Source organism: Solea solea, chromosome 7 (assembly GCF_958295425.1).
Source record: "Solea solea chromosome 7, fSolSol10.1, whole genome shotgun sequence".
Lineage (NCBI taxonomy): Eukaryota > Metazoa > Chordata > Actinopteri > Pleuronectiformes > Soleidae > Solea > Solea solea.
This window is the reverse complement of record NC_081140.1, coordinates 10,620,472-10,647,598: the sequence shown is the minus strand read 5'-3', so window position 1 is coordinate 10,647,598 and position 27,127 is coordinate 10,620,472. Positions and strand designations below refer to the sequence as shown.

Sequence of the window (27,127 nt, the reverse complement as noted above, 5' to 3'; positions counted from 1 at the left end):
TATTTTTAAACAAAGGCGTAAGAGGAAATTCCTTCATTCTTATTCTCCTGTACAATGGTGGTGGGGTTCCTGCATAAATGACAGGCTATTATAGATATATTTAGCGCATACACAATGTTTAGATGGTGCACAGAGATAACAACAGTAAATGCCTGACCATTTCATCTGTGTCATCTATTAAGAATGCTGCCATCCACCTCAACCCAACATCTCTAGGGACGAGGCATGTGCTTCCTGATGGTCGCCACGCTGTTCAGGCAGCACAATGCTGCATTCATTTATACTGTATATGAACAAGAGTTTAAAAGAATACACAACTGAACCACAGTGTTTCTGATTTTACCAGTCGAATTTATTGCATTTTAAACTGCTTCCAGATCTTAAGTCACATGTTTCACCCTTTATTCAACAAAGTGCATTGATTAGACAAAAGTATGGGCAGAAGTAATTGTCGTGGTGATGGAGTAGTTTTGCAAACTGGCAGTGTGTTACCTTTCTCATGTGGCCATTAGCAGTCTGAGGAGTCTTAGTTTGCATTCATACATACAAGACGTCATCAAGGCATGGCATTTTAATAAAAGTACAGAGAAACGTGTAGAGTGAGTTGTGAACCTCTAAAGCTGCGAAGATGCGAGCTAAGGTATGCTGAGGTATTTTCTCTCCGTTCTTTTTGAAAAGGTCACTGCCTCTCTGTGTTAGAAAACTAGAATCTCTTAAACATGAGAAATGTGTTTGACTTTAACAAAACAACTGCTGGTGCATTTTACAAAAGCTACTCGTTAAAAACCAACTGACACCACATGGCTACTCTGCACATTTTCAGGACAATATGACTCGACACACAAAATATAAAAATTAAGTCAACAGTGCAGTCAAAGAGGACGGGGGCTGCATATATGGGTTAGGACTTTTTTTGATGTTGCCTTCAAACATATGGCCAGTGGTTTCCAGTGGGGTCCGGAGCAGCCTTGGGGAGTGGGTGAGAGGGGCTGTCTGAAGATGTCAAGCATAAGGGGCGGGGGACAGAGACGAACAGGAGGCTCCTTCAGGCTGAAATGTAAGGGAAAAAAAAAACAGGTCACACACTTCTGTGGTGGTTGAGGGAGCCACCATCGTAGTGGCTGTGCCCCCCTCAACAATCCTCACTGCTCCAGAGGCACATGTGAGGCTCACTTAGCAGCTTCCTTTAACGAGGCATGACAGGGGGCTCGTAAGGTTAGGGAGACAGCAAAGGGGAGGGAGAAGCATTTCTGCCATTCCTTCAAAGCCTGCTCTGTTGCTCTTACGGCTGTGGGTCACAGATGTGTGATGTGCACAGAGAAACTACATGTCAGGTTTTGAAGATCAGGCTTATCAGCAGCAACACTGTCACTGCCTCACAGGGACAACAAAAGGGGGAAGTGTGAGATGTTTGTCTTATAGAGCCACAGGCACTGTTAACTTATGGAGACAGTGGTTGCAGTCGCTTGTAAATATGCTGCAGCATTAATTGTTTTCCAAATGACAACCATGGTGAGACGAGGAGAGTTAACTGTACAATATAAAGCCGTGTAGGATTAAAATCTGTGTATTGTTTATTTTTCACAATAAAACCAAAAATTTTAAAAAGACTTGTTTTCTCAATATTCAGTGGGTCACGATTCACATTATTAAAGGTAGGTAGAATTGCAGTATCTTATTTCCACAACAATTTCCAACTTGTTAATAAAGTAGTGATAATAAGGAGATAATATTACACTCATACCATGTTATTTCCAAACAATTACCCAAATAATAACCTTTTAATGATAATTGCTATAGGATATTTTCAATGTAATACCTTTACATGAAAACATTTGTGAATAAAATTGATAATTACCTTAAACCCTCAGTTATGTGCCACATACATTTTCAATTATTACCAAGCTTTTACTTGTTCATAAAATAGGTTGTTATATTCAATTGACTTGGTTACTTGCATTCATGCCAAAGATTCATGCTGTGATGTTGGCAAACCAGTTATTCCAATGTCGCACTGCCCCCCAGTGGTCAAGCAGGAGCATTAAAACATGACAGGAGTATAAAAATAAAGACTTCTACAGTACCTGGACAGTAGTAAATCAACATCATCTGCATCACGTGGCTTCAACTACTCTGCCTCTTCTTCCTGTAAATAAGGAAAGCAATAATGGATGACAGAGATAGATGATTTGCACATTTAGAAAAAAATCCTAGTAGAAATTAGATGCAAGTGTGTTTGTGTTGTTTTCAGCTCCTTCATCTCTTAGACCACGGCCAAGTGGAAGGGGATTAATGGGATTAGGAAAAAAAGATGGTTTGAAAAAAAAGCAGATGAGTGTTTCCCTCTTTCCAAACAAAGAAAAAAAAGGCGTCTTGCCAGTTACTGTGTTATTGTCCCTTACACTGTTACAGCCAATGTACAATGTGCACAAAAACACAGTACAATGTCTTAATAATGTGTATAAAGTCCATCCTTGTCATGAAAGTGAAACAATATATTCTGCAGGCAGGTAAAGCACAGGCAACAGTTCAAACAGACACGACAGACTTTGCTCTTTACACTATGATACTACCTGTGTTTCTTCCAACTCTTCTTCTTCTGCTTCTTCTTCTTCTTCTTCTTCCTTTAATGCATTTAAAGGGAAAAGTAAAGATGTGGGTTGTGTAAAGTCATAGTTCTGAATGACAGGAAGGTGGGAGGGGCGTCACATATTAGTGGCTGTGGTGATGGGTGGGTTAAAATGGAGAGGTCATCCCAGGAAGTGCAGTTAAAAGTAGCAACAGCAGGAATGTGAGAAAGTGAGGAAACTAAGGTGGCGCTAAGAGTGGTGCTTAAGATGGTGCACCATTTAAGGTGTTAGCTCATGAAACTATAAGCCCTTAATGTTGTATTTAATTGCTTGTAATCACTCAAGCTGCATTGTCAGTTTCTTGTTGACTGCATTCTTGAAGTAAACACGCTCGCCGAGGGACAAAGGGAGGTGACATCGCTACCTATAATTAGATTCCGTAATGACTTGAGTCCATCCCGTCATACATCTTGAGGCAGTTAGTACACATAGATCTTTCTGTCTCGCTTTTGATAAGCAAGTGGGAGGAAAACAAAGATTGCACAGTAAGAAACGTTGCTCCATCTCTTCCATCTTCTTTGAAACTTGTCACATCCTCTTTGTTTCAGAGCAAAAAAAAGCCTTAATTTTACAAAAAAGACAATAAAAGAAAAGGGTGCGTCCCCCTGTCAAGTCACTGCATCGCCACAATGTGCAACTGTAAACAGGTTGGAAAAAGGGGCCTTTCTGCATGGAGTTTGCATCGGTTTTCTCTGGGCCCCACTAAAATGGCCGTAGGTGTGAATGTGAGAGTGTATGGTTGCTTTGTCTATATGTTTGCCCTGTGATGGACTGGCGGCCTGTCCAGAGTCTACCACGCCTTTCTATGTCAGCTGGGATTGGCACCAGCAATGGTAGAGGATGGATGAATGTCTTGGCAAGCTCAGAGGAAGGCTGAACCAACCACAAATACTGCATCACTGCAGTGACATCTTTTGAATTAAATTCAGTCACACAGATACAAGGTGCACTGAACCACATGATGCAAGACGTGTTTCGGAAGAGACAGCTATGTACCTGCAGTCTCTGCGTGTAACCAGCTCATGCATAGATCAAAGTATGATTCACACCATGCAAAACCGTGACATAAAGAAATCCACTTATACCTCTTGTACTTCACCCTCTTCTTCTTCCTATTGGGGGATTTAATCAGTGTCAGATGTTATTCAAGTTATTAAAACAGACCACCTAACTGCCTGCACAGTATATTGGCACTTCTGGTAACTAGCTTCATCTCCCTACATTTAAATACAATGCTGTGACAATCAATCATGCTGCACACCATCAGACATCGCTAAAGAAGAAAAGTCCATGCAGCAAACAGAGAGACCACTCCCTCACTGCCTTGTTCGTTTTACTCCTGCAAGAAAGGTTTGAATGACACTGACCGAATAGATGTAAAGTTGTAATGGAAAGAGGGCAAAGCAAAGCAAAGCAGTGAATAAGGAATGATACAGTATCAAGCAGAGGCTGGAATGTTTAATAATAAAGCGCAGTGAAATAACTGAAGTCTGCCAAAGATGGGTGTAGGAGCAGATTTTGTCATATCAGGGCCTACACAGGCACGGGGCCCTTTATAGTGTTTGTTGTCCCCTGGCACTGGCAGCAGTGAGCAGCTCCTCATTATTATCAACACTAATGATAGTGCAAGGAGCGCCTAATTCTTTGTCGTCTTTGTTTTCCTCCCACTTGCTTATTATTTCTTGGGCAGCTCCACTTTTTCATTTCAGTTCATTTCAATTCGTGCACCACAACAAGGAGTTTGTTTTGCTACCATCTTACTAATCATTTCTGCGCACACACACACACACACACACACACACAGTTACAGTTTCCAATGAAGTGGGAACTAGAGTGTGGCCCTGAACCACTCATATTGGCTTAAGCATTCTGATGAAATTTAACTAATTAGACTTAATTAACAAGCGGTAAATAAAAATTGACTGGGATTAATTGGAATGCATCGATATTCTGTCCTCTAGAATATGGCAGTGAGTATGAGGCACTGTTCAAATGAATTTTGATGAATTAAAAAGTGAAGGGGCAAAAATAAGTTTTGAACTGCTCACAGGGGAAATCAAACAACTTTACGTGATTGACATGCTTTTGAGCTAGGGTGAATGCAAAAACAAAGTATATAAATGGAATGAGACGTCAAACCAATGTAACCTAAGTGAGTGACTCTACACAATTAAGTAAATGACTTCTTCTTCTTTTTAATAGAGGATTCACTGGTGGTCATAATATAATCATCACTGCATATATAACAGCATAGGAGGAGCACACACTTGAGATAACGAGCAAAACCTCTCGGTATGACCAACAGTGTTGTCATGAATAGTTTATTCTAACTCTTAAAGTTGTTACCACTGATGCCATACTAATCACCGGGCAACGTGATTGGTCCCTTTGGGCCTGACAGCATGGAAATACTAAAAAATTCAGTTTGCTGCATTGGGAGGTGACAAAGGAAGAAAATGACTAAAAAGGTGATAGGAGATTGGAAATAGACAAGACACAGTGAGGAAAAAAAAAACAACATCACATGAATCTACCTCAAGCTGCCGTAGCTCTTCTTCCTCCTATAAGGAATAACATATTGCACGTCAGCAGGCTGTGTGGGGAGCAAAAGAGCACCACAGGCATGCACTACAGAAACATCTCCTGATTTAAAATGGAAACTGTGAAGAGACAGTTGAGGTTGTCAGGAAACAGCCACCACAGGACTGGGGAGAGAGGAGGAACAGGGTGTTAGCAGAAAGAGAGGTGAAAAAAAGAGTGATGAGGACAAAAAAAAACGGGTCAATGGAGAGGAAATATAAGTAGAGTATAGAGATGAGTGAAAATAACAGACAAGATAAGACCCCCCTCCCACCTAAATCAACCAGAGCAGCAGGTGATCACCGTCGGACAATTACCTCTGACTGCAAATCCTCTTCCTCCTAAAGAGGGCAAACCAAGAGATGGACAGTGGGGAAGGAAATAGTTAAATGTTATATGGTTTACTCATGAGGAGCCTGGCTGCTGTGATAGGCCTCCTGAAACTGACTAACATGCAGCTGCTTTAAGTGGTCAGCCAGTCACTGTGTGTAGTAAGCCATTTCCAATTTGATCAAATAAACTGATCCGTTATTTTGTAGTAAATGTAGTATGTAATAAATGTTGAATAAAAGACGCCAGCTGTATAGGCCATGAAATAAAATGAGTAAAACAGAAATAAGCAGCTACTTCAGAGGAGAAATATTATAGAAAATCAGTAACTTGGGGAAAAAAGACAGACCATTGGCAATATAGCTGCCATTCTTCTGCCAGAAACATTACAGATTAGAACTGGATTATTTGATTTGTGAGGACAATACAGTATGTTTTAAAAGTGAGTCAGAAGATTCAAACATTCAATGTAAGCATTAGCATCATACTGTTAAAGCACAGGTTACCTAGAGAGTCTGTAATGCCTGTCTGTAATTACTATAATGAGTCAATATTTTAGTTTCAGTCATTATTAATAGAACTCTTTGACAGTGCATTATATGTTAATATATTAATTTGACAGTGAATAGAAACCGTATGTTTAGCTCATGTTAGATCAAAGTATTCAGGTGTTGTTGTGGATGTGGATATAGCTGTATATGAGAGTGCGTAGCAGTGTGTCATATACATTATATATACATGGATATGTATACATATATACATAACCATGTATATATGTATAGTGGTTAACATATTTATTCTCATTTTTATGACAGGTGGTCAAATAAATTTTGTAAGCACTTGTATATAAAAGGTTTTTAAAAGAAGGCATGCAGACATGGTTGGGCATTGGTGACGACTGGTCAGATCACTCCATCTGAACCAGCAACTCTACAGCTAAAAGAGGAAAGAGTTGGTTAATGAACATCCTGTATTTGTTTTTCACATGCAATGTATGGTAAGTTCAGTACAGTACAGTGCATGGCGACTGTGTCTACAATCGCCATATATATATGAAACAGAATATATGAAACAGAAACAGAATTTCTACTGAGCTCTTAATACCATTTACTGAAAACACCTTTTGCATTTGGCAAAAAAAAAATAACAATGTCCCCTCTTACCCTGTCGTCATCATCAGCTTCGCCCTGTTCAAAGACCAGAAATTCACTGAAACACATGCACACTATGGTTTTTATTTTGTTACGTGCTCATGAGCTTTAAATTGACTCACCTGTTCTTCCTCTTCCTCCACCTCCTCCTCCTCCTCCTCCTCCTCTACCTCATCTCCATGGGCCTGCTAAAAGAGGAGGTGAGACAGTCTTAGAGACGTCAGACTATATGGACAATAGTATACCCTATAAACAGTATTCACTGTGCATTCATACAGAGACACAACATCACTCACAGATCAGGCTAAATCATACTGACACACACTGAACACGACTGTTTAAGTTGCAGCAGGCAGGATTTCTAGAGAAAACGCTGATGGTGGAAAATGGTCACATTTTGGGATCAGTACTCTCTGTCCCGGGCTCCTCTCATCTGATTAGCACGGATGTTTCCTATGCAACCTGTGACTAACCTAATCTCTCCAACTCTGACACTTTCTGCCAATATTAACACATGGTTTATTGCGTTAATTCTCCTTTTGAGGATTCTTTGCAGCATAGGAAGGCTTTGTTGGTGCTGCAGCACCAAAAATAACCGCTATACAGAGTAGATTTAGTGAAACTCCAGTAGCAGTGCCCCCTCTCTGTCTGAGCTGTGCTAAGAATTGTCAAAGTCTCCTGTCACTCGCTAAAACTGCCTTGTGATTGATCAAAGCCTGAGGCTATAAACATACGCTGAAGAGCAGAGGAGTTGTTCTCTCTCAGATCACTTGATTTACATTACACTGAAGGAATATTAAAGAGAAAATCCTGCCTACTGCATCTTTAATATGGTCTCTATGTGCAAGAGCTAAAGTGTCATCAGTACAAAAAAGGTAGGTGAGAAATTAAGAAAGAATTTAAAACAAAGAGAAACACATAAAAACTTTCAGAAATGCATGAAGAAACAGGTTAAATGGCCGGTGGTGCTAAAGGGACAAACAAAAAAAGAAAATGTTAAAAGGGAATTTTGCATATTGTGTGTTAGTGATGGACTGAATCCAGAGAGACTAGAGAAAGAGGTGCAGAACCAGGAAGACGGGAACTTAAAACGGAGGCAAACCCTTGTCAGGAAGGAAAAAGACAACATTAAAGGGGAAAAATAGATGTTGAACAGAGCATTCCAGGAGTGTTAAAAAGGTGAAAGGGAACAGATCATTAAGAACAATCAGGAAGTGGAGGGAGAGGCCAAACGAGGAGGCTGAAGCAAATACTGTGAATTTTGTGACTTCATCTTTCTTTTACTTCCACTGTCTTCTCCTCCTCCTCCTCTTCTGCAGGAGCCTCATCTCCTTCTTTGGCTTCATCATCTGCAATTTCTTCTTCCGCTACCTCCTCAGCATCATCTGCTGCCTCTGCCTGCTCCTCCTCTCCGTGTGCATTCCCATTGCGCTCCTCCACTGGAACCTCCTTATTATGAGGTGAAAACAACAACTTGTGATGAAAGGCAACAAAAGATGTGAGTATAAGTTAAAAACAGCACTGAGGAGGTCGGCTCAGAAGTCAGGGAAGGTCTGAAACTACAAGTGCGGAACCTCTACCTCAATGAATTTCTGTGGTCTCTAGGACCCTACGGTCCATGACTTTTGTGAGTGAGAGAGAGTCTTTTATGTGTTTTACGGTATTTTGGTAAGTTATGTGTTGTATGTCGTTACTTGTCTAGACTGCATGCAGGAAACAGCTGTGAGTGGCACATGCAGGCACGTCGTCAGGCAGCTGTTCAGGACGCGCTTGATCGCTGGTGGCAGACATTCTGCACCATTACTTTAGCAAGGAACCAAAATTGTGATCGATTCTAAGATACAATTGTAAAGTCCTACAGAATGTGCAGGCTTATTTTTAGTAGTAGAAACTTTTCACAGGAGCTTTGTGGTGTTTGCAGCCACAGTGTTGCTGTATGAAGCTGTCTTGCTTTACTTGGGGACATTCTGAAACGCTTAACATGAAAAAGCTTAACGTAACTTAATGTACGAAAACAGTGATCAATCATCAGCAAATGTCTCATGGACATCTCTAGTCATGCCCACTTTCACCTCTCAATCAAAGCTGAAACCCCAATATTATAGATGCTGTCTATGTTAAGCGCTTTCACTTTAGAATGTCCCTTTACTTAAGAATGTCCCTTTACTTTTGTTCAGCTCTAATGTTAGTCATTATTGTGGTGGACGGAGAGAGAGAGAGACAGAAGTAGCAGTAAAACGTTGGGCGACTGGATTGTCAGTAACCTGGATGAAAATCAAAGATTTGTTACAATCAATACATATCCAACAATCACTGAGAATCAGTCATGGTCTTAAAGGAAGAGTTCAATACCTCAGATGTGCTAGTTTGTGGATTTTAAGAGTTTAAAAGTACATATCATTGGACAGAGCAAGGATAGTCACTCCCGCCTGCTTACAGTCTTCACTGCTGAAGGTAACATTATTTAATAAACAGAGGGGACTCATGTTGGAAACAACATACAGCTTTTATATATGTATGTGTTGTGTATTATTTAACTAAACTGTAACTGGTGAGCTATCTTTGTCAGGTCTTCCCGTGAACGAGATTTCTATCTCAAATAAAACAAGTAAAATTCTGTGTATGCAGAATTATATTTGTCTTTATATATTAGATGGCTAATCCAGAGTTAAATTATATTCAGTATGTTCTTCGGTATCTTCAGTTTTGGGCTATAGGCCTCTGTACAGTGAGATGAAAGAGAGGAGGAAACTATGAGCTAAAGGTTGCTCCACAACTCTGCGACAGTCTGATGCAGAACCACAGTGTTATAATGATAACCCCTTACTTTGGTACTGGGAAATAAAGAACATTCACTCATGCAAAACAGAAAAAAAGTAGTCAGGTGTGATGACTGGGAAATTACGAATCTGTTCAAAGTGACAGGTTTGGACGGAATGGGAGGATGTTAAGAGACACTGTATGGAGAAGGAAAAGGTGAGACACAGTGAAGTGAAGCAGAAAAAACAACAGCATTACTGTCGAGTCATCTTGGTTTCCCTCTGCATTCATATCCTTGGCATGGTTCCCGTTCTCCACAATGTGCACCTTATCAGCCTGTTGTGCTTCCTGTGTCGATAAAATGACCGGGTTTGAGATAAATCAGTTCTACAGAATCCGTCCATGAAACTTTGAATACTGTCAAACCAAAAAATGTTTCTATTTCAACCAATTCAATAGTGAAATATCAGTGAAAGGCTTGGAAAATGACAGTGACGACTGAAATTAAATTCACCATCTCATCGTCCATTTGTCACTGTCGTTAACTTGAAATGGTCTGGTTTGAACTGTGACATCTGGTTCAAATATTTGAATGGATTAGACCAGAGGTGTCAAACTGGTGGCCTGCGGGCCACATGTCGCTTCCCAGTCGATTACATGTGGCCCACCACCACATGGCCCTCGACCTCCTCTTCCTTTAAACGCAGCGCATGTGGCCGACGCACAGCTGCCAGTGAAGTGGTAGAATATATACAGTATATAATACTAGGTATGTTTGCTAGCAATGTTTTTATATTAGTAATAATAAGATATACAGTTGTATTTATCACATTGTTGAATGTATTAAATTCAACATTAAATCTGTATATGTAAGCTTGTTTGGTGTTTTAATTACAGTGATAATACGCTTTGACTGTTTACGCTCTTATTTACTCAATTTTACAAATGTATTTCTCTGTTTTTGATATTAATAGATTTATTTTACATCATAAATATACATCATTCAACAAGCACTTTTACTTTGAAATACTGTGAAATATCAACACAAATATCTTTATTGTGATATCAGGAGGATGAAAGTCTGCTGTTTTCTTCCCACTTTTTTTCTCCAGTCCGACCCCGTCTTAGTTTAGACGTTCATGTTTTGACTCATACGTGTGGAAAAAGGCACGATTTGTTGGTTCTATTTTTTTAGGCTGCCTTTTACTTATTTTATTATATTTTTGTAACTTTTTTGCAGAGACCAGTGGTTACCATATCTTATTCCTCATGTTCCTTACATGTTGAATGACAAATTACGCTCCTTCATCCTTGAAGATAGATGTTTGAGATGGTGGACCAACTTGCTGAAGATCTTACAACCTGATTTTATGTATGATATAAACTGTGTGTTTCTCTATAAAGTATGTTGCACTGTGTAGTTGTGCTTTAAATGTTTGGGCAACGTCCTGGTTCACTTTGACTGTCTTTGTAAGCAATATGCAAAATACACTAATTACGAATTCATCAGAAGTGACTATTTTTAACTGAACTGAGCCTATAACTGAAACTCTTCAGCTAACGTTGTATCATTATACTAACAGATCACATCAGAGCAGATTTACAGCCTGGATGTGGGGGGGAATTGGATTATTATGTTCAGATTATAATGTAGTTATGATGTAGTTAGTAGGTCTAACCTTTGAGCCAGGAGGAGGAGGCAGCCCCAGGAAAGCATACACTGAGTTATCCTCCTTGGCATTGAAGAATGTCTCGTAGTCCTGCAGGAAAATATAATTAAGACAATTTACCACATAAATACGGCACGTACGTTAACTTGTCCAGAGCAGCGAGGGTCATCGATGACGAGTAAAGAAAAGTTTATCTCTTAAAATAATAACTCAGAGTTGCATTTCAATTATAATGGCACTTTACAGATCACTTTATTATTTACCCACATGTCCCAATGGTCACATTAACCCTTGGTAAATTGCTGCGGGAATAATACACAACTCCTTATATGGACATCCTGGGGGGGGTTTATATGTCACATCTTCAGGCTTTACAAAATGTGTTGTTGAGTCAAAGTTATGATTAATTTTGACACTGCATATTTTTATTTTAAAGTGATAATTGTGCAAAAGTCACAGAATAGAAAGTTTTTCTTTCATTTGTGTTCATAAAAACGGGCCAAGCTAACAAATTTCACAAATTCTGCATGAATTTTCATCAGATTGTCTATAGGTTGTGCTGACAAATAGGATATAAGACACTTTATATTGCACATTCTTATAAACTCTGTATATACGTTATAATATATAATGGGGGAAAAAGCAGCCTAAATGCTCTGTGTTCTAAGGGTTAAATGTCATGTTAAGTCTGAGCAGTTTCACACAGGTGTCCACATTGTGGAGATGCTAACGTGAGTCTTCAGCGTAAAGTGTCCTCACTGTAAATACGTCCTTACCCCACAGTAGCTCTCCTCATTGAAGATCTGAGGGGGCAGTGGGATGCCGTTGGCAGGCTTCTTCTCCTCTGGAACGTTCTGCCTCATCCACATGCGGTTATCCTCATTGCCGGCGATGTCCAACTCAGTGTAGTCCACTTTAAGAGCCTCCAGGAAGCCAACCACATCTTGTTGCTTCTTCTTGATCTGGGAAGCAGGTTTTTTTAAGTTTTTATATGCACCTTTTACTTACAAAGTGCTTTAAAGGACATAAATAAAAATGCAGACAGACAGATAGATAGAGACTGGGTCAGAATTAAGAATGAATAAATAACACATGGCATTCATAAAATTAAGTTGTGAATTACTTATCAAACACGTATCTCTTGGAAATAGAGATAATAATAACATTTTTACCTGTTCAAAATAAGATTATGTTTCCAAAATTAAAGTACACAGAAAAGTTATACCATGCACACATTTTCTCTTATCACCATTTATATTGTGAATTGGGTCATGACAGCTTGCCATATTTTAAAAGACGGTCTGATCTATGAAAAGTTTGGGAAACACTGGTGAGAAAGTTTTGCCTATTTGGATTGGGGACTTGTTTGTTTTTTCCCCCCCATGAATACAGGCAAACCCAGGAGAAACAAAACAGGTCTTTCTCTCTGCAGTGAGACAACAGTCCTGACTCCTGTCCAAGTGGGCCACCATGACACCAGTGAACCAGAGCAAGCTGCTTATGTAGCTTTGCCTAAATGAAACCTGTTTTAAGAGTTCAATCACTGCCCCTGCAGAGATTATCAGCTACCTCATGCATTAAGACACTGACTTCATGCTGAATCTGATCATAAATACAAGTATAACGTTTGTTAGTTGGGGATAAACTCAGTCTATGCGGTCTAAATCGGGGTCCCTGCCAAAATAAAGTGCGGGTGTCCGTGTTCGACAAAACTCTGCATGTGAATGAGACCAACCTAAGAAAGCAACATACATATACACAGGAATCAAGTCATAAACAGGTCAATGGTCTTTTCAATCGGGTTAAATCAGACGCGAGTATCTTTAATTTATAATTTCTCGCTGTGGAGTCAGTGAGGGGAAAGTGCTGATCGGTTTACGTGAAGTAGCTATTCTGTTTAAATCATAAGGAATCGGTGTCACAGGGTGGATGCTTACCGCGGTGGAGCCCGACGAAGTCGCGAGGAACACTTTGATCACCATTGTTTTAACGTAAATATCAATCAATTCTGTAGAAGGTGCAACAAGTAGGCTCTTAAAGGAGCAGGCAGCCGCCTCTATTATTAGAGCGCAGCCAAGGCATGGCAGTGAGAACACGCGCACGCACACATGCGCACTCACACACGCGCGCGCACACGCACACTGCTCAGGCTATTTTTGTCTCCATCAGTGCGGGATTGGTGGGACGTGGTCTCGAGAGCAGCAGCGGCACACAGGCTGATTGGTGACCTCAGCTGTCTGTCTGTGCAGAGGGACAGTGAAGTTAGTCTCCAGCCTCCTGCTGAGTTCATATATGGACAGTCAGAAATAGTCCTGACCAGCACTGTAGGCTGTGAGGCTTTGGTTTTTCAAACGCAGGCACTCGGACCTGTTCAACGTCACTGACTATTCAACTGGTTTTCAATTTAAGGCCAGGTTTTGCTGTAAAACTGGGCTATTACATGTCCAGGTGTCACCCCCTGTAAAAGTAAATTAAAGTAAAAGCACCTGCATGAGCCATTACATTTTTATTTTCTTATGCCTCTTCAGTCATGAGCAGCAGGGCCAGTATGTTGTAAGGTGAAGACCAAGGCTGACCTCAGGGCATTTAAGTTAACACCAGCAATCAAACAGGTGATGATTATGAGGGAGAGGCAGCCCATTTTGACTGTGCTCACTTAAAAACTATGTTTATTTGACTGTTTATGGTTTTCAACTTATTGGCCGTGATGGACACTAGAGAAAATAAATGCATTTTATCATCACGGATGTTTGAATTTCACTTCACCATGTCAGTAAAAATTAGCCAAAACTTCACTTGTTAATACAGTTTCTATTTGACATGCACTGTATGTTTGTGTTATGTGATTTTTGATAATGAATATATCTATTAACCAGGTGTGAGACTGAAGCACTAACTGAAAATAAAAAGGCTGAAGGCATCTCCAGCATTGCCACAGAGTGGCACTGCAGGACTGAGTCAGATGGTAGCATTTCATGGGTTGGTCGATGATTGTTCCTTTGCTCACTCATGCTGAGTCAGATATACTTTAAATCATTGTCAAATAATTGTGTATATAGGAAGCACAAGCTTTGCGTGGTGCCTTTAAAGTTGGAAAGCTTTTATATGTGTGCAGGCAGAAAATATGATTTAATTGTTTCTCATATTGTCCAATTTCTTCTTATCATCTTTATACAATTCCTTTGTCAGGTCCTTTCAAAGCACATCAACCAGGCCTGGGTCCTGCATACTTTGCTCCATGAGACTACTGAAGCTACTCAGCATCACAGCCTGCTGCAGAGGAGATCGAACAAGAGCATAAAGGTATAAAGAGGTTGAGAGCATTTATAAGGTGGGAATCTTGTCCAACATAACCCACAAAAGCATTTCACAAGTGTAATTGTAACAGTTGTACAACAGATATGTGAATAGGATTGTTTGTTTCTTTATTCTTTTTCTCTTACTGCGTTTTAGGATTCAGGGGTAAAATCTTCAATTGTGTCAAGCCTCATTCAGAACTGTACCACTTGGTCAAGGGTCACAACAAATGTATCATCTAACCCAAGAAACTGAAGTAAGTGCTTTTATTTTATTGCTGAGGTTTATGGAGCTATTGCAACTTCTAAAACATTAGCAATGGCATCCTGAATGTTATGTCCCAATCTGTATGTAGGATCACAGTTTTGAATGCCAAACTATTTCAAGAGGTGAAGCTCTCTGCTACAGTATTTTCTATCTATGGTCCCAATTAATGTACCACACACAGTTTTCTTTTGATATATTTTATTAAAAACACATTTCAATATTTCCAGACAATTACACTTTGAACAAATACATGAACAAAAACATTTTCACATCTTCAAAATAAATTAGCCTAACATAATTCAACAACAAAAATGTATCATGTTACATAAGACGGCCAACACCAAAATGCACTGCATTTTCACACGTTGACCAACAAAAACAATAATCTAACAAAACAAAGCTTTCATCAACAAAATGTTTCATAATAATTTAAGAAAACTGTGTGTTAAATGGTTGTGACCACAGCTTTAATCTCTAGCCCATGGCCGAAAGACCAAGTGTAACTACTTTGTTGCAAACTACCAGCCAGCATGTGATTCCCACTCCACCTGAAAGAAAAGAACATCTATGAACATCCTGAACAGTGAAATTCATGACAAGTATTTCCTGCATGTAGTATACTTGTATTTGAGGTGTCCCACTTACATTTGTACATAAACTCTTTTAATTTTTTTTAAATACTAATAAGTGGTGAAAACTCTGGGACCAGAACAAATTTCCTCATGCAACAGTACAGCATATATTAATAACCTGCCACTCCTGTTGGGAAAGCCACTAAGCGCTCCACTGGGGCAATCCATCGACTGGGGATCACCGTCACTGGATCAGAGTAATACTTCCATATCAAAGAGATCATCAGAGCAGCCTGACCGATGACAGAGAGACAAACTGTATTAGGTACATAAAACATGACAGATATTTTACTAACTTCTTATGTCTTATAATATGTGTGAATATGATGTCCTAATGTCAAAAAAAATGTATTTGCCAAAATTAAGCACAATTAAGGCATTAAATGGAGGATTATACTATCAGGAGTCACTTACAGTTGTATACTTAAGTAGCACTCCTTGTGCGTTATAGTTACACAACAGTCTACTACGGAATTAATTTGTGCATCTATTTACAATCTCCACCTACCTGCAGTATATAAAAGACAATGTTCACCACCCACTTCATTTTGGCTTGTTGTGCAGTTCTTGATTTCACTGCAAAAGGCAAAACACACTTAACTGTTAGTGTCATACACTGACTGTTATAGTCATGTTTATTTATTCTGCCACTGTGCCTGTTTTACTGTATCTGTAAATGTGAAACACTGGAAATAATCACAAACATTGGCGTTAATTCAGGGCAAATTGTCATACAGCATGTAATACAACAGTGTTGTTTGTAAGGTCTTGGGCAAGACGCACAAATATGTACAAACAATTAATACAAGTTATACAGATATGCTACATGATGTATATTTTTGGACATTTAACTCAAATACTTTTGATCTTCTTGGAACTGTGCAGATTTCCCCTAGATGGACAATGGTAGAATTATGATTTAGCTATTCAGTGTAGCAAGACTAGGCAAAAAACTGTAATTGGATGAATGTAGTACAACACAGGCCATGTATCTCACTGAAGACTAAAAAAATCACCTACAAATTCTGTCAAGCCACTTGCTGTACTCGAACATGATCATCCTGAGGCTGGAACATAACAGGCTTTTTTTTTTTAAAGGATGTCTGTGAGCATCATCATTAGAGCTCCTGTCACAACGTTGCTCCTCTTTACATTCAACTCCTGTCCCTCACCATGTGTTTTCAGCTTGTCCGTCATTTTGTTGATTTTTCGCTCCAGTCTGGCATATCTAGCAAATTCATCCATCATGCTGATGCAGGACTGCTCCTTCTTCATCTCCTGGATTTCAGTTCTCATCTCACTCTCCTGCTCAGCATCTTTCTGCACCATCTTTGTGAGCTTTAAAACAGAAGAGGGGGAAATTGGGCTGGTAAAACAAGGAAAAAAGAAAAGATCTGAAGTTGTGTCAAGCCTCATTCAATCACCAGAGCTGTACCATATGGGTACATGAATGTCATGTCCCAATCTGTATGCAGGTTCACAGTTTTGAATCCCATACTGAGAAAATGTTTTGTCATACCCAAATTGAAGACAAATTAGTTTTTAAGTGTTAGGTCATGTTGTCTGCTTCCGTATGATCTATGGTGCAAATTATTGTACCACAGATTCTGGGTCGACTCACAATTTGCTAAGTGACAATAAATCTCAAACTCTGACCTGGTACAAGTCTAGTCTGCAAGTACAGAAGTGAAGTAATCAACTTGTGAGAAAATAAGTTACCATTTTCTCACAAGTTGATTACTTCACTTGGTAACCCTAACCCATAACATGCCATGGCTCAAGCTCTTACATTAAAATAACTAAACTGAACTTAATTGCCCACCACACACCATCTCAATCCAATAAATCAACGTTGAGATGTATGTGGTATTATGGATGTGCAGCCGTCTATTCTGCACCACCACATTATGTTGTCATGTCAATATGAACGGAAATCTATGTGGAATGGACCCAACACCTTATTGACTCAATGCTATGAAGAATCAAGTAAGATATGAAGGAACAATTCCAATCCCATACTTTGTTTATTAAACCAGGAAAAACCACATTGCGTTAAATTAAATATCTACTTTTTCAAGTGTCCTGGCCAAGACAGGCCGCAGCACAGTTCCAAACAAACAAAGTACAACAAGGTCACACACAAACAGTCAGCAGCCCATCTAAAGACAGATGTGTCTGCCTGCAAGTCGCCCAACATTCTCCCAAAAACGTCCAGTGAGACCGTGCCTTTAAGTTTCAAATCGTTCTGTAGTTCATTCCAGGCAAATGGAGCAGCAAACATAAAAGCCTTATCCCCCAATTCACTTCTGACCGTTGGAACAGACTGTGAGAGAACGTCATGAGAACGAAGCCGGTGGGATACTAAAGGAGATCCTGTTATGGAGGCAGTAGAGTGTAATAAAATTATTATTATTGTTGACTGTGGGTGTAGAGGATCGATCACGCTCTGCTCTGTGTCGCTGCCAAACGACAAAAACGCTAGCCATTGGCCTTACGTTGCGCATCTTTAGCCGTAATGCTAATATGTAAACAACGTCCACAATGGTGATATGTGTTACCGTTAGGTAACCCCCCCCCCCCCCCGCCCCCCCCGTTGTTGGGGCTCTGATGACAACCCCACCCATGTAGCTTCAATTGAACAGTACAGTAAATTAAGCTAATATGACAGTCTGAGACTAAGCTAAAAACGCTAGCGGTAATAATACAGTGCTGCTGCTCTGTACTCAACACTCGCCGGTGTCATATATCATAACAGCTTTACTTACAAAAGAGGAAATGGAAGGCAGGAGTGTTTTCATGAGGTTGCAGAGAAAAACCGAGCCCAGCACAAGGAACCACGCGTACCCGGCCGCCATGTTTGCTCTCCTCCTCCCCCTTCTGTGAGTGAGTTGAATGACTCTTCACTGCTTCCGTGCCGGTGTTGTGCCAAAAAGAGACTGCTTGCCGAAAAACGACTGCCCCCGACGTGAACGCGCATCAGTTCAGAGGAAGTGAGCGTTGGTCTACTCACAATGTCGATCCATTTTCAGTCTCTTGGGACCAGTTGCCTGATGGATTATGATCAATTAGCCTAACCTATGGTGTCATTGGTTAATTGCGAGGTGACTTAAAGGCTTTCTGTATTCCTCTTATCTGTATCTCCTATCCATTTTTTTGTTTAAAACCATTTCAAATAATAAACTGATTATTTTATCTAGGTCCTATTTAGATTGTAAACTGTACACGCTTTCACCTTATTGTTATACATCATAATTATTTCACAAGTCTGACATGCGAGGGAAGGCAATCTTACTGCTGGACAATAATCTGACTGCCCTTAATGTTTCCCTTGACAACACAACTGTCTCTTTATTGTTGGAAGCACTTTGAGATTTAGGCTACTAATTTCTCATTATTTGTTATGAAAAACTCCTGCAAATTTTTTCTGCATTTATTTCCTAATCTTCATAAAATCATTGAAACTGAGGTATTGAAACATAACTTTATTTATAGATCAAAGCGGTGTAAAATCACATTGCAACAACGATAACAACAACAACAATAAAGGTGGCAAGGTAAAGCATCTACCCTCATCATTTTATCTGCGCCGTTCTTTTTCCGTAGCCTCTTCACTTGGGCTACAGGACATTTCTATTGCACAGTAAAACAAAAACAAAAAAAACTTTCTCTCGGTGCTGCGCCTGCCAGCTGACGTATATTATATCTACGAGTAGACCTACGCTCACTTCCTCTGAACTGATGCGCGTTCCTGTCGTGGGCAGTCGTTTTTCGGCAAGCAGTCTCTTTTCGGCACAACACCGGGACATTATCATTAGGCCGTTCAGGTTATTCTGGTTATTAGCTACAGACCTGCAATCGTATTTGCAAAACATTTAACTTGTTTAGTCCAGCACATGAGAAACGTGGACGCGGAAGTAAGTTGTTAGTATTTTCTAAAATAAATAGGAAAACAGCATTCCTACTGGCCGTGTGAATTAAATCATAATTTATTAAGCACTGCTGTATTTTATAAAAGTTATTTAGTAATTACAATAACATAGAACAGATATAATAACATCAGCACATGTACAACAAGATAAAGGGCAATCATATAATTGAAACTATTACATTGAAATCACATTTTTTTGCTTACACAACATAAACATCCTTTTTTTAATTATGACTACTAATTCATGACCTTTCATCAAGGCCTATTTATTTCAGATTGCTAGCTGATTGATATGCACTTTTCTTTCATGTCTTAGATGAAAATAAAATAGATAGAAATTTAAACTTGAAACTCCAGATAGAAACTGTTAGTAGCCCATTTTTACCTCACAGGGACACAGGAGCTGCAGTTTAACTCCTGCCTTATTTCGTAGTTTGTGTCACTAAGCTAAATCTGAAAGAAGGATTTCTAAATCTGAAGTCACAACATTTGAACTGATGGAAGCAACATGTGGACCAACAACTATTTTGTACTGTATTGTAAAATGTATGATTTTTTTACTATTGACTTCGGTGTAGGGAGTGAGTTGTTTACAAACTGCAGTTTACTGTCACAAAAGGCAGTCTAACGCCAAAAAAAGATGCAAACACATTCTTAAGATATACATTTTATTAGGTGAGTCTAATGTGTCAATACCTCAAACAACCACACTTACAAAAACATTTGAAACTATCTTTTCAACAAAGTAACAACTAAGGTTTGTTTGTTTGTTTTTTAAAGGTTTAGATTATAAATAGATCCCCAAAAAAAGTGAGATTCTGAATCCTTCTGGAGTTTTCAGGAGATTTAACAATAAACAAAAAAGGGGCAGATAGTTTCATTGCTACAATTGCAGAAAATTCAAACTATAAGAGGTTCGTTCGCTTTTCTCACACCCTCAGTGACAGTTGACTGTGCTCACTGATTGGCACGCCATCCTGCCCACACAGGTAAGATGTTGTGGTTCAAAAATATGCTGCCTCAACCTCAAAGCCAATCACAGGAAGCCAGGGGCGGGGTTTTGCTCTTCCAGGCAGCTTTGGTAGGATAAGGGATAAAATATACCAGAGAGGGCTCCAATCCGGTTTGAGCTAGTTCTGGTCCTGCTCGGACGTTTATGTTAAGTTAAACAGTCAGCAGCACAGGAGGAGGTGTGGACAGAGGTGTAGCAAGAATACATTCACGTCTCATTCTGTGTTAAAGGCAGTACTTTTTTGGTCTCTCCGCCCTAAAATCCAAAGCAACTATGGGAAGGAAAAAAGTAAGTTAAAATGTGTAGAATTTCGCTCTCTAGAGAGAGATACAGTATATTTGTATTAACGTTAATTAAATGCACGTGGCGTGTTTTTATGTCGTTTTGAACGCGTTTCCCCGGAGCATGTGCTGTAATGTAAGATAGTAATGGCTGGTGTCCATGTGCATTGTGTGTGAAGTCCACCTCTGCTCAGGTCTGTCGTGTCTACTGTTAATACAGGGAAGTGGCGCCTTTTTACTTAACGCAGCCACAGCGCAGTTCACGTCTTGCTTTTTCGCCGAAGTTGAACGCGGAGTAAACCGCCTCGATTAATGCGGCCACTGCGATGTTAAGTGGTTAAAAAGCTACATATGTGGCAGTAGTTTAATTATAAGTAGGTTGTGTGTGTGTGCTGAGGCCAAACAAAGGGGTGTAACCGCCGTCGATGTACAGGTTGCCATTTCGAAGAAATCCCCCGCGTAATTTGCGCTGGATGCGTGCGCTTTATCGTGGATTAATGTTTGCGCTGCCGTTGCTACTTAATAAATGGAGTTATGTATGTAATTCCAGTGCACAATGTCGAGATTTTAATCTGTGTTTGCGAGTAAAAAAAAGCTGGTGGCGCGCACCATCGAAAGCGACGTGCACATTCTTTTCTTCACGGGCGCTGACATGTCCGCGCAAACAGCGACACATCTGGCTGCCTTCCTGCAGCTTGTATAACCATGATGGCGGCGGAGACGTTTAATGGATTAACCGCGGGGAGGTGTAGTCACTCACGATGGGAAGATAAAGCAGATTTACACTTAAAGTATCCATGCCTACTGAATAAAATAAACGGTTTTGATTCATGCATGATGAGCCACAGGTTCCGGTTGGAATAAATTCAAAACCGATTAAGTCCATTTAGAAACGCGTGAGATCCCCCTCTCCACTTTTAAGATTGCATAATTTCTTTGTGACTTGAGGGAGGAAGAGGTGCCCATCCCCCCTCTGCCTCACACACCCACTCCAGCTCACTTATGAATGGTTGTTGTTCTTGTTTTAGTAATTTCTTTAATTTTTCTGTCTCTCACAGTCCTCCGGTGAAGCAGATGCAAGCATAGAGGTTTGTATTTATGTCTTTGGCCGATTGAAGCTGATCTGAAAATCCAAAATGAACATTTGTTGTTTTTTTTGTTGTTTTTTTTTGTCAAAATACTGTCGACTGAACCAAACTACACAGTTAAGTGTAGTGATGGTTTTCATTAATTATTTTTTTTACGTTTACCCTTTAATCTTTTTTGTATGAGAATCTGGCCAAAAAGCCCACCAGTTGCAGTGAATAAAGATAGAGAACAAAAAAATGCAGTGGGATCAACTGGATCAAGAGATATAAAGTGATCTGTAAATAATTACTCCTAAATCAAAACATGAGTTTTGAGTTGGTTTTAATGTGCACACTGTGGTCTGTTCCTGGACAAGCTTCAAGTCCTCAGCCTCTAGGGGGCACTGGTCAAACAGATTGGCCTCTTTCGGCTTGCCTTACTGTAGTGACCTGACACTTAAATTTGTACTTTATACTGTATATTGGCACTCAGAAAAATGGTCCTCATAACAATACAATTAATTTGGATCCAGATTATAAACTTTGTTTACAAACAGTGTTTGACTTTTTCCACCAGTGTCTCATATTGTTTTATCTCTTTATATTTTCAGCAGCTAATAAACCTTTTTCAATCTTTAGTCATTTTGTAGCTGATTCAGATGTTGTGGCATTTTGTGAGTTTTAAGAATAGTTTAATGCACATTTTCATCAACAAATAACAATACTGAAATGTACTCTTTCGTTCGCTTAGTACCAACAAACGTCAAGTAATATTTGTTTCATTGTTCATTTTATGAGACTAAATGTTGTTATGGACCTTTTTATGTGTAGATTGCATATTAAGAAACAACAGAACTAAAGGATTTAAAAAAACAAAAACCTACTTTGGGTAAGAAAATGAATGATAATATGCACATGTATCAACAACCGTGTGTAAAATACCATAACAATATCATTATGTTGTGTGGGTGAAATACCTCAAGTGGTAAGTTGTGTTTTTTGTATAACGTGTAGCAGCACGTGCTGTGTATGTATCAGGTTATAACCTCTGTGTTTCTCTTCAGCCAAGGAGAAAGTCTAAAAGGTTGTCGGAGGTGAGTTCTACAAAACAAAATCTCCAGCACATAGCCTCATATTTCTGTCGATATTTTGTTGGTCTAATATGGTGTTTGTGTTACAGAGAGAGACACCGGCAGAACCACAGCCAGAAAAGACAAAGGTAAAACTTTTTTTAAAAATTCCACCTCAGAGCTGTATCCTGAAGTTTTTTTTTTCTTGGTCAGTCACATTGTTTTGCACATTTCACCTGGTTTTCAACATCATAGGCACCATCAAAAGCCAAAAAAGTGAAAGAGTCAGCAAAGGCTAAGCCAAAGGCAAAGGCAAAGCCAGAGGAGAAGGAAGACGAACCTCAGGAAGAGAAAGAAGAGGCTCCTGCAGAAAATGGAGCTGAGGAGGTATGAAACCTGTCCCTCTTTCTTTCACTTGCCAACTGAAATTGGCCCCAAGTTCAAATAAAAACAAGGCAATTGAGCATGTTTTCTCCATCCTCCCTACAGGCTGCAGCCACAGATGAGGCAGAGAAAAGTGAGGACAAGGAGGCTGAGGAAGACGACGACGAAGAAGAGGAGGAGGAGGATAAAGATGCAGAGTAGTGCTAAAAACCCTTAAAAACAGTTGCCAGTTTCCGTGTTCCTCCTTTCTTGTACAATGCAGAGAATATTTTTATCTATTTTCTTATGACAGCAGAGTTTTTAGGGATGTGATCACAAAAATGTCTTTTAAAGAATACAAAAAAATTCACTTCAATTTCATGGCTTTTGTGAAGGGAAAGTCTGAGGGTTTTCTTCTTTGGTTTTTTTCATGCTGATGTTCAGTTTACTTGAGGCATTCCTGATAAGTTGAGGTATTTTGTGACTTGTACTGCTTTTGAGTTCATTGTAATACTGTGCCTGGTAGGACATGAGATGAAAAAAAAGCCTGAGAGTTGTTTCATGCTAATTAACATCTTGTTCACATAATTATTTTCACTAGTACTGGCATTAGTCATGTGGATATTTTTATGCAGTTTGTAATGGTACATTTGAGGACTGTTAAAAATATCCATATTGTCTCCTTTGCACAGTTGAGCATAGCTAATCATACATGCTGTGGTTTTGTCTTTTCAGATTAACTGTTTTTTGTTCTGTTTTTTTACTACAAAATGTATACACCACACAATGTGGGTATGTGGTTTGGGGGTTTCTTTACTAATGTACAGTCTCCTCCTTTTTTTAAAAAAAAAGAAAAGGATTTTTTTTTCTGTATGAATTATATTAAATGACAATTAAAATGAAACTTTGTTTGTATTCCATGTTCCTAACCACTTCATTCTGTGTTCAGTGATTGGATTTTAATCAATGCAAGATGATATGAACAGTTTTGAACTAAACTGCCACTGATCGTGACCACCTAATTATTGTGCATAATATTATCTGGGATCCCTTTGTCTAAATGCCATGGCCAACTTGTCTGGAGTTAAATGTGTTGCTTAATTTGACTCCTGTAGCTTTCAAGTTTAAACGAAGTTGTGCAGTGTGTACATATATAATAAATTACGCAGTGGTTGGCACTTAGTAGATGATGAACCAAATGTAGCAAGGTTATCTGGCACTATGGTGACAGGCACATTTTAAATATAGTATTAGCCCTTAAGATAAATGCAAAGTGAAGTGCTTTCTTCTGTGTTGAGCTGTTTAAGTGCATGGTGCTGTAGTTTACACTAAACATGTGAATAACATTTTCCAATAATATCCAGCAAAAATCAACAGCATCATCCCAATAAGATAGTATTTTCATTAAAAATTTGATAAAGTAAGAACATAATGTATAGCAGTCAGCTGTTTTTTTACCAGACCGTAAGATGGATGCTGTGTGTCTTGTCTTCTCGTTTGCTAATTCTAATACTGCAATTTAGGGCCCACTATGCATTCAATAAATGACGCAGAATGGTCAATGGTTGAAAGGAATGGCTCTCCAAAAAAATATATTAATGAATTTCAATATGTAGGCCTATTAAGTATTTAATAAACACTTTTCATGAAATGGAGGTACGCCAAAAATAGTGTAAGTGTAATGCTGTCTGAGGAAAAGGAAAACAAATATAAATGAGTTCAGGTCATCCTTTAGATGACCTCCATTTGACATATTTCAGGAATTAAGAAAACATGAATGTAGTAGATACTGTATGTGAGTAAAAATAAGCTTTCAAAATGTAAACCATCCCCATATTTATTCGGGCAGTGCTGGAAAAGACTTAGATCCCACTGAGGTATTTATTGAACAATGGTGCACTGTAAGTACATTACTGAATACTGCCATAGTTCATAGAAAAATCTAATCTAATCACAACATACATTATGTGAAGGCACTTCACAAAGTAAGTCAATATTAGAGAGAAGAGAACCCCAACAGTTCACACAATGAGCATCTGCCTCGGCTGGATGGGGTGTAAGGAAAAATGGGGGACTGAGGAGAGGATAGGGAGAGGTAGCGACAGAAGAGAGATACCAGGAGCAGATGTATCAGTAATATCGGTTGTGATGTTTTTATAGTATTACAATGTAATTTTTATAAGCAGTAGCATGACTTGCAAAAAAAAATAGATACTGATATCAATTTTAATCATAGCATAATAATGATGACAATACTACTACTACTAATAATAATAATAGCCAGGATCTGGATCCTGCAGCATAGTGTGAGGGAGTGAGTGTGGGTGCATCACAGGAGTTACCCCAGCAGTGTAGGCCTTATAGCAGCATAACTAAAGGAAAGTTCATGTTTATCCAAGCCAGCCCTAACTATAAGCTCTATCAAAAAGCAGACAGGGGTTGTGATGCTCTTGGCAGTGCTGTCACTAAATACAACAGACTCCTCTGTTAAATATTGAGATTTTAGACATTAGCATGCTAAATGTTGGAGATGAATTGATCTACAGTTCACCAATTTTCGATTTGATTCCTTTGTTGGATGTTGAGCTCATGATTATTCCAGTGATGACACTCTGCCAATCAGTGGCCTGGCAGTCTTTCGGCACATTTATGGCGTATTTCCACCGGCTCTACTCGCCTCAGCACGGCTTTTGGAACCTCGCCGGAGCAGGTACTAAAAATAGTACCTGGTACCAGGTACTATGCTAGTAGAAATGCTGCTTAAAACATGCTGTTGCGAGGCGAGTAGAGCCGGTCAAAACACACCTTTAGTATCGGCTCAGCTCACTCGGAACCTCACCAGAGCAGGTACTAAAAAGTACCAGGTACCAGGTACTATCGCTAATGGAAAAGCAAAAAAAAAAACGCACAGAGTCGTGCCGAGCCTAGCCATGCGGCGACTGTGTAGTGGAAAGTGCCATGTTGGAATGATAATGTACAACTAGCTCTAAAATATTACGGGGGCCTAAGCATTAAATGCTTTATACGTGAGGAGGGGGATTTTTAAATTGAATTCTGTACCGTTCAGGGGGCCCGTGTAGAGAACCTCTAAGAACCTCAGAACCCGAGCAGCAGCATTTTGAATGAACTGGAGGGTTTTCACAGAACCGTTGGAACATCCTGAATGTAACATGTTGCAGTAATCCAATCTAGAAATTAGTTTTATGTGTGGATCAAATGACATATCCTAGTCAAAGACATGTCATTAAGACATGCTTAACAATCTGATTTGGTTTCTTTGGCATTATCAATAAATTAACTGTCCATCATCTGCATAACGATGGAAGTGTATGATGTGCATATAGGTCCAAGCACTGAGCCCTGTGGAACTCCATAATTGACAGTGCATTGAGCAATTAACATGGACAAACTGGAATCTATCAGATTAATGTGATTCAAACCAGCAGAGGGCAGTACCTGAGATCCCAGGAGTCTGCTTCAGTATCTGCAATAGAATATTGTGATCTGTGTGTCAAATGCAGCACTACGATCTAACAGGAGGAGTCTAGAGACTAAACCATTATCTGAGGTCAAGAGAAAGTCATTGGTAACTTCAGTGCTGTTTCTGTACTGAATCTAAATCTAGGCTGGAAATCTTAATTCTAAATCTGATTTTAGAAACAAAGGAAATATTGTATGTACATCAGTAATTTGCTAAAATGTCTGGGTTGAGGCTAGATTTTTTGAGCAAGGGTTTAATAACTGCAACTTTAAAAACTTAGGGTACATATCCAGTTAATAAGGATATATATGTCTGCTATAAAACATATTTAAACAGATTGTTGGGGTAGGATCTAACTGACAAGTTGATGTTTGGATGATGATACTAATGATGTTAACTCAGGGAGATCTATTGGGGAAATTGTGTAACTGCACATCTGGTGCTTCAGTAGCTTCTAAAGCTCTTGTGCTAAAAACAAATGAATATGTACCACTGGGATGGAGGAGATTAAAAATACAGTTGGTCGGAGGCTGGAAAATCAGCACAGCCTCGAGACCTAAACCCCATCAAACTGGTTTGACATAGACTGAACCGGAAACTAATTTGTG

The 27,127-nt window shown here is 39.3% G+C and overlaps 3 protein-coding genes across 23 annotated transcripts; 1 reads left to right on the top strand and 2 right to left on the bottom strand.

The window, feature by feature from the left end:
- Positions 1–330: 330 nt before the first annotated feature.
- Positions 331–13,231, bottom strand: sh3bgr (SH3 domain binding glutamate-rich protein). 21 transcript variants are annotated; one of them, XM_058633927.1, is made up of 13 exons: positions 13,059–13,231; positions 11,898–12,083; positions 11,131–11,211; positions 9,710–9,799; positions 7,976–8,140; positions 6,814–6,879; positions 6,704–6,727; positions 5,528–5,551; positions 5,165–5,191; positions 3,716–3,742; positions 2,574–2,624; positions 2,085–2,146; positions 331–1,050 (listed from the first exon to the last, which is right to left on the bottom strand). In XM_058633927.1, the coding sequence occupies exons 1-12, from the start codon at positions 13,101–13,103 to the stop codon at positions 2,129–2,131; spliced, it is 804 nt and encodes a 267-aa protein (XP_058489910.1). In that variant the 5' UTR covers positions 13,104–13,231; the 3' UTR covers positions 331–1,050; positions 2,085–2,128. The 21 variants fall into 21 exon arrangements, with proteins under 21 accessions (XP_058489910.1, XP_058489912.1, XP_058489911.1 ...); XM_058633929.1 differs by lacking the exon at positions 3,716–3,742; XM_058633928.1 differs by lacking the exon at positions 5,528–5,551.
- Positions 13,232–14,866: 1,635 nt separating this feature from the next.
- get1 (guided entry of tail-anchored proteins factor 1) lies at positions 14,867–18,236 on the bottom strand. Its single transcript, XM_058633950.1, has 5 exons — positions 18,083–18,236; positions 16,490–16,655; positions 15,826–15,893; positions 15,436–15,550; positions 14,867–15,233 (listed from the first exon to the last, which is right to left on the bottom strand). Exons 1-5 carry the CDS (start codon positions 18,170–18,172, stop codon positions 15,160–15,162), a joined length of 513 nt encoding a protein of 170 aa, XP_058489933.1. The 5' UTR covers positions 18,173–18,236; the 3' UTR covers positions 14,867–15,159.
- A 2,144-nt stretch (positions 18,237–20,380) lies between these two features.
- On the top strand, positions 20,381–23,953 carry LOC131463180 (non-histone chromosomal protein HMG-14A-like). Its single transcript, XM_058634930.1, has 6 exons — positions 20,381–20,545; positions 21,597–21,626; positions 22,670–22,699; positions 22,786–22,824; positions 22,931–23,062; positions 23,165–23,953. Exons 1-6 carry the CDS (start codon positions 20,531–20,533, stop codon positions 23,258–23,260), a joined length of 342 nt encoding a protein of 113 aa, XP_058490913.1. The 5' UTR covers positions 20,381–20,530; the 3' UTR covers positions 23,261–23,953.
- The last annotated feature ends 3,174 nt before the right edge of the window (positions 23,954–27,127 follow it).